Genomic DNA, 8,037 nt, shown 5'->3' with positions numbered 1-8,037 from the left:
CGGCGGCGTGGCCGGATTGGTTCACGGCGGAGCGGCCGGATCTCTGCCCAAGCGTGGGCCTTGATCGCTGGATTACCGTCGGCACGGTGACGGGTGCGACTCGTTGGCAGCTGGGCAGATCCGCCGGGATTCTACCCTTGTCTGGTCCTTGACAGCGCGGGCAACTCTCGGGAAAACCCTAGATCTCCTTGGGATCGAGCGATGGCGGCGCTTTTGTGTCGTAGTCCCTATTTAGGGCATCGGTTTGGAGTTTACTCCGATTGAAGGGACCAGCGACGTCGGCGGCGCACGTCTGGTGGAGCAACTGCCGATGAAAATCGTGCCGACTACGATCATGGCGGACGATGGCGGCGTCTTAGATGTCGTTCCCTTGTCGAGGCATCGTCGTTGCAGTCTGCTTCATCAGGCTTGGGATGCTCCAGGAGAAACCATAGATCTGGGTCTTCCGGATCGGATGATGATGGCGTTTTATCGCTTTCCCTCCTGGGGCATCGTTTTAGAGCAAGTGATGGCTGGGGGATGGTGGAGCGGTGCTTCATCTCAAATTGATGGAGGCGGTTATCGGCGGCATGGCGCTGTGGAGGCTCGGCGTCCGATGCGCGGGATGGACTCGCGTAGGAGGAGGTAGCTGTCTGGCGTCATGGTGACGTCGATGACCCAGTGGCCAGACAAGGTAGATGCCTCAATATGATCTGAAGACGGACCTGTGGAAGATGGCGGCGACGACACACGAGTGCGTCTGACCGGATTGTGCCCCAGACCCAGTATGTGGCTTGGTTGGGGCTTCCGACTTTTGATGTTAGGATTAGGTGAGTGGTCTGAGTGGCCCAGCTAACACCCCTTCATCATATGGACAGGAGTAGCGGCATATGTTGCCAAGATGGTGGATTTAGGCATATTGTTGTAATACTTTGTAAGGTCCTCGAGAATAATCAATAAAGTGACCGTATGCATCTCCCAGATGCAGAGGCCGGGGGTCATTCTCCTTTAAAAAGAAAGTTGAATCCAATAGAAATTTACTACAAAATATGCCGATTTCTTTTTCATTGAAGACTTGTGATCTGATGCCTGATGTTTCCACATTTGTAGCCATAGTTTAGAAACTTGCCCAAGATTGTTTTTCTTTGAGATTGGAAGTAATTATTGTAACAAATAGTTTCAACTAGCTTCATAATCCATGTGCAGCCAAGACGTCATTAAAAAAAAGTCTTCAAACTGTGATATGGATATTTATTCTGAAACTATGATTCATAGGAGAAAATAGGCCTTGTTGAGTTTCTGTTGATGAGATATTCTCTGCCGTGGAGTTTGTCCAGTACTCAATTCTCTTCTGTTTTTGACGTGCATGACTAGTTAGTACCTAAGGATGCGACATAATCTTTGTTAATGTTTTGTGATAAAGTTTTCTATGCCCCGCATCAAATAAGATATCTCCTTCTAGATTGTTGACGTATTGGATGTGATGTTTTGTTGCGGTCTCGGTTGAAAGAACTAGAACAAACAAGTTGTGATCTCATCATCAATGTTTGAAAAAAAATAGTTCTCATATACTAGTAGTCTTCATAATGATCATTGCTGGCAATGCATACCATTGTGATTCATATGGGCTCTTCCTGAAACAGAAGAGTGTGACTTGCAATTGGAGTGGAGAAAACAATTGTTTCCAGTACAAGTATACCCCATGCTTACAAAATACTAATTCGTTATGTACCCGCTCAATTCTAGAGGGAACTACTCCCTCTGTAAACAAATATAAGAGCGTTTAGATCACTAAAACAGTAATCTAAACACTCTTATATTAGTTTACGGAGGGAGTAGTAAAATAAGAAGAAAGTTACCCAAAAAACAAAAAACAAAGAAAGTACTTATGTTCACCATACTTTCTTTAAAAGAAATAGAAATGTTACACTTTTATTCCCTACAACTTGTAGATAGATATTGAATGAATGGTCTCTTTGTTTAATATCTAAAAGCTACTTGATGTACCACAAAAGAAATTTTGAGAAGCAACGAAGAAGGCCCATTTCTTGCCGTCTTGCAGTTGAGAAAGTCAAATATAGAAAATCATTGATTTTTCTTTTCTTTTCGAGAAGATACAAAATGATAGGAGTATTGAATAGTGTGAAATCGAAAGAAGGGGGAGGGAAGGGAAGTCAACTACGCATTATTCCTTTTGACACAAACCATCCACGTCTTCATCAAGGAACAGTATACTGCGAATGTAACCCAGAGATAGAGATTTGAAGGTAGAGGAGGTCCATACGTTGGATTTGTTGGCGTGCTGAACTATTATTAGTGGGATTGGATATTTTTCAGAAAGATCAGCTCAGATTGTCTTTGTGCTTAACTTAACCAGCTACCGCAGTAAGCTAGTAACCTAAACACTTTTTATCACTACAAGAAATTCAATAGTACTCCCTCTGTAAAGAATTATAGGAGAGTAACATGTAACCGCCCCTAAGGATAATCAAAATTACCAACTGGAGAGCTTTCTGTCTCTGTCTTTAAGGCAATCGATTTCGAGAAATTGGACTAATTCCGGGAGGCCGGCGTACGTGTAGCATCGTGCCACGCAACGGCAGCTTATTAGCTAGACTAGAGTGGCCTCCTCTTGTACGCTACCAAAGCTTGTGTACACCATTCGGCTATAAATAGTGGCGCCGGTGGGAGGCTATCCATTCAATTCAATTGTGCTCATCATCATCCTCGACACCAAAGCTCATCTTCTTCTCCTTGAAATCTTTTTGGGTTCATCAGATTTGGAGGATGTCTTGCAACTGTGGATCCGGTTGCAGCTGCGGCTCAGACTGCAAGTGCGGGTATGGATGTTTTTTTCCAATTAGTTTTTGACGTTAATGGATGCTTCTCCTTGCAAAATAGTAGGAGTACTCTCGTGCTATTTATGTACCTCATCCGGATCCGGTGATCCCTTTAGCTGATCAAGCATCAATTCCTATTGTGGTGATGAACGATTGATTTGATTCGCCGACCGGTTGCCTTCGCCCGTTGCAGGAAGGTGTACCCTGATCTGACGGAGCAGGGCAGTGCCGCCGCCCAGGTCGCCGCCGTGGTCGTCCTCGGCGTGGCGCCTGAGAACAAGGCAGGTCAGTTCGAGGTGGCCGCCGGCCAGTCCGGCGAGGGCTGCAGCTGCGGCGACAACTGCAAGTGCAACCCCTGCAACTGTTAAGCTGCATGCACTCGTACCGTCGTACGTACGTGTGATGGTGTGAGAGTATACGTGAATAACGAGCGTCTGATCTGATGGAGTCGAGCAAGGGTGCGTGTGCATGTGCGTGTGGTTTACTTCGCTCGCTCTCCGCCTATGCTCTGCCCTTGGTGTCCTTGTGTGTATGTGTGTGCATGTGTCCCTGTAATTGCTTCATCTATCTCCACTATGGATGGAGTGATGAATATGTAAGAATGAATGATTTACCTAATTAACTACTCCTAAATCGCTACTTCGGTTAACTGATTTTCTTGGCGGCGCATCTTCAGCTATTTATCCTCTAACATGAAGGATACAGCGAAGGAACAAATTGCCCCAAAAAATTGTTGATTCCACCTATACAATGAAGATTTCGATCGAGAATTGCAACCGTCAGAACGTTCAATGTTTCTTAAGCGGAAAATAACAAAAAAGAAAAGAAAAAAGGTTGTACACATGTGAGCAACTATGTTGCTGTGTTGTTTCTGGGCAGCGCTATGTGCCGGTCGATTCGGCGCAGGCTCTACATCGGTCCCCGTCAAAGACATTCGATCAAGATGGCTGTAACCGTTGGATCTGCCCCCTTTGCCGTTCCCTTCGTCTCACACAAAAAAAGACACATTTGCTAGTTCGATTGAGGTACCAATTAAGTGATGGCACCGTTTCAAAATATAATTTTAAAGCTAAACTTTTCCATCTCGTGCAAATACGTGCATGTAGAATTATTGGAATATTTTAATATTTTTTGGAGAAACATGAATTTTGGTCAGTTTTACAAAATCGTGCTATAGGTAAACCAAATGGGGCATTTCTAAGCAAGTGGTTTTCCAACTTTTGAGAATTAAAATGGTGCTATAGGTAGACCAAAATGGAGCATGTCTAAGTAAATGGTTTTCCAATTTCCGAGAAATAGTCTGAGATTTTTATGACAAGCTTATGTACCGATGTTAAGACACTGTGAAAAGTTCCACAAATTTTGACGACTTTTATTTTATTTTAATTTTTTCTTCTTAAAAGTTGAAGAAAATGCTAAACTACATTTGTTACACAACGAAAGGTGATTTTAATTCACACTAGGCAAATGCCCGTGCATTGCAACGGGGAACACTCATATATATGTATAAGTGTATTTTTATGTAATGCTATCAATATGTCAACTCAATCAAAATCTTCACTCAGTTTCTCCTCTCCTTTTATTACGGCATTGCACATGCACAATGCATGTATTTGTTTAAATAAGTGAGCACATGCACAATGCATGTATTTTTTTTAAATAAATGAGCGCTACAACATGCATATTGCAAAAAATACTAAAAGTTCACACGGCCGGAGAAACCTCTTGCAAAATGCTTACCTGCCATTTTTTTCAAGTCTGACATGTACTCTAGTAAATCCTCACTGAAAGCTTTCTCCACTGTTACCTTGATGTCTTCTGATAAAATATAAGTGAGGAAATAATAAAATTACATTAAAAATAATGACCTCAAATTAAGAAACATCTCTCTTGGATTCAGTCATTTACCCTAGCTAGAAGGGAGTAAAGAAGAAGGGCTGAGAGAGAGAGAGAGAGAGGCGTAAGCGGAACCTGCGGAACTGAGCAGAAGAAGCACAGAAGGAGAGCAAGGAAGACGAGCTGACACGGTTCTCTTTCCTGTCTCTTCCATGGCCGAACCTATTTGATATGTTTGGAATCCATTTTCATGCACTGGATTGGCCTAACACTGGGAGGTATGCTTATAAAATTAAACTTGTTTAGAGACTGTAAATTTAAGCAGAATATAATTGCTTGTATGTAGATAGTACTCTCTTGGAGCCCAGAAACTTCAGATACGTAAATATCATATGCACAGATCACTTTTCAGATTGACACCAATAGTATAGATGAAAAAAAATATATACATTGCACCGAGGACCATGTTGCAGGTGCGCGCAGAGCTGCAGGTGCTCTGGCGGCAGGTGCTGTTGGAGGCGTCGTTCCTACGCTTCTGAAGCATAATCCTAGCATGATCTTCAAACATAATCTTCAAATAAAAGGAATGAATGAATGATCTAACTCAAAAAAAAAATGGCTACGATAAAACTATTCGTTTCTTTCTACTGGTTATTTTTTACGCTGAACATGGGCACAGAGACAAAACTAAAGTATGCTAATTTGGAGCAGTGCCATCAGCCGTGGATAAGGATCAGTGATGGCGGCTGATTGCATCACCAAGGACTTGCCAAACAAAAACCTGATTTAGCAATACCACAATCACCTCTTGTGCATAAAAACCGAATTATAAGGATCATAATTCTCTGTCCTAAGATTGTGAGAATCAGCAAAGACAATTATGGTCAGTGACAATACCGTTATTTTCTTGGGATCGAATGGAGGAGCGCCTCACATTGATACAGAGACAGAGAAGGATTAGTACTGTTCTTGTCGTGCTCCCATGATCAAACGACCGTCGTCCCATCATCTACAGGCCACCGACGCCCTCTCCCCATACGCCACCACCCATGCTCGTTGTCGGCCGCCGCCCATGCTTATCCTCGAGCCGGTGCAAGGTGCGCTCTTGGCCCAGCGGGGCCATCAGGCGCCAAGACACGCTGAACCGCCGCCGCGACGGTGAGGCAGAGGAAATAGCGCCGCTCCTCCATCACCCTCCGCTTCCCCTTCCAGCCAGTCGCCAGTGCCGCCCTTGCGCACCGCCCCAACGTGGCCTCGCGGTTCTCCGGATCGAGGCCCGAACCACCACTGACACCATGACTTTCAGATGATAGAGGAGAGGAGATGGCATGCGGGCGTTCAGAAGATAGAGGAGAGGAGATGGCATGCGGGCGTTAGATTCGGGATTGATAGGAGACGGGGGCGGCGCGCTCGATGGGCGAGGAGGACCGGGACGTGGGGCTCCCGACGAATAGAAAGCAAGCCTGATCTGGATCGAGCGGGCTGCACGGGGTAGACCAATATTCGTCAAAAAAATCGGTGGAAGTTTAGGACGAAAAGAAAACCAGAAACGGGAGGGAGGGGGTGGACGAAGCGGGGAACGTAAAAAGGGAAACGGAACACTACGTTTCTTTTAGGTAGTAGAGATTTATTATTATATATCTTAAACCATGGTATAGAAAAATTTTGAAGTGAAAAAATGCTCAAATGATCACTAAAATTGGGTTTATGGAATTTGCATTTGTTACGGGAGATAGTCCATTTGGTGAACAATCATTATTTCTTTATTTGTATTCTTCTTAGATTTTTATCATAATCTATTGTACCAATATTGGGACTCCTGATTAACTTTCAGTATTTTCTGACAACATTCAGATGTTTTGTCATCCCCTCTTATATAGTAGAAGAAAATGCCAAATTATGATTATTATTACATAACAAAAGGTGATTTTAATTCACATTTGTTCACCAAGCCCTCTGTCACGGTGTTGTGATTATGATTATGACAACATAACGAGAAGTGATTTTAATTATCATTATGATTATAATCATAATCACAATTTGCTAAATTATGAGCATGGTTACTACTTGACAGCCCTCGGCCACGACTGGGGCGGCCAAACATGCCGGAGGAGGAGGTGTAGGGGTGGCAGGAGCGGGGCTACGAGCCACCAAACGAGAAGGAGGTGTTGTAGGCTTCGCGTGGTGGCTTTCTTCTTCTTCTTCATCGCCGCCTTGATGAGCGCGGACAGACCTTCATCGCCTCTGTCGGTTTCCTCATCTACTTGCTGCCGGCCGAAGCAGCATAGACGATGACCGAGCATCATCCCGGCTGCTGGGGCCTTACTGCCGACCTTTGATGACTGGCGCGCAACACGGAGCAAGTTTTTTGTCGCCAAACTTTTCCTTGGCCCTGCCGACGCTGGGGGTGGGGGCTCAATTCCGGTGACAGCAGTGGCCGGCGGGGTAGCGGAATTGCCTTCCGGTTCCATTCAGGCCTAAATCGAGGGCTGCAGTGGCGGCGACGGCGAGGTTGGGCAGCTGTGGTGGGAAGAGGTGGCACCTCGGGAAGGAGTGGGGAGCGGTCGAAATTATCCCGAGAAGTGACGCCGATCGAGTTAAAATGAGAGGCTTGGGTTGCCTTTTGGGGGATAACTCATTAAAATTTTGCTCATCGAAATGTTTAAGAGTTTGGCTAGGTGCGGTTAGCTGCTCATTTTGCTCCTCTAAAGAATTTTAAAGACCCTTATTTACATATTTTCCCCAATGCCTTTAAAATGATCATCTTCGAAATGTAGCAAGTGCCCAATTGTTGCCCTCTGCTAGTGCAATCTCTAAATGTACGAAGGAAGCAGTAACAGAGGGCAAAGGAATGTTGCCCTCTGCTCATTTCTCTGCAGAATGAATTTGTCTTAATACTACCAAGAAGACCAGGCTATTTGCAAGTTGATCTTTAAAAAGAAAGAGTTGTATGCTAGATTCCAGGATATGCTAACCTTTGTGCGTCGAGTTTCAGTATATGCCACTAAAATGTAGTCATGCAGACATGGCAGTGCCATATACTACTTTTTTGAATGTCGGCAGGAGAGCTGCCAAATCCGTTATTGACAAAGGGGCATATACTTAAATCCAATTTAAGGGGAGTGGATAATTGCAGTGAATGAGCCGGGTAGTCACCTCGCAAAAAAAAGAAGAGCCGGGTAGTCTTCTGTGATCTCTGCACCAGAGGAGAAGAAAGCGGGGTACCAGGAGTGGTGAATCCTGGAAGGGACAGCTTTGACAGAGCACACGCTAATGAAAATAGCAATACGACGTTTTAATCTACACGAGCTGGTTATTCACTTTTTTTTACTCTTAGAATGCGCCAATATCAGACTCAGCTTTAGGATTTTGGGCTACTGAA

General features: G+C 44.5%; 1 protein-coding gene across 1 annotated transcript; it reads left to right on the top strand.

Moving 5' to 3' along the window:
- Nucleotides 1-2,523: 2,523 nt before the first annotated feature.
- On the top strand, nucleotides 2,524-3,452 carry LOC123114545 (metallothionein-like protein 1). The gene is made up of 2 exons (XM_044536062.1): nucleotides 2,524-2,819; nucleotides 3,013-3,452. Exons 1-2 carry the CDS (start codon nucleotides 2,767-2,769, stop codon nucleotides 3,185-3,187), a joined length of 228 nt encoding a protein of 75 aa, XP_044391997.1. The 5' UTR covers nucleotides 2,524-2,766; the 3' UTR covers nucleotides 3,188-3,452.
- The last annotated feature ends 4,585 nt before the right edge of the window (nucleotides 3,453-8,037 follow it).

This window comes from Triticum aestivum, chromosome 1B (genome assembly GCF_018294505.1).
Source record: "Triticum aestivum cultivar Chinese Spring chromosome 1B, IWGSC CS RefSeq v2.1, whole genome shotgun sequence".
Classification (NCBI taxonomy): Eukaryota; Viridiplantae; Streptophyta; class Magnoliopsida; order Poales; family Poaceae; genus Triticum; species Triticum aestivum.
The sequence above is the reverse complement of the archived record's forward strand: the minus strand, read 5'-3'. Positions and strand labels throughout refer to the sequence as shown.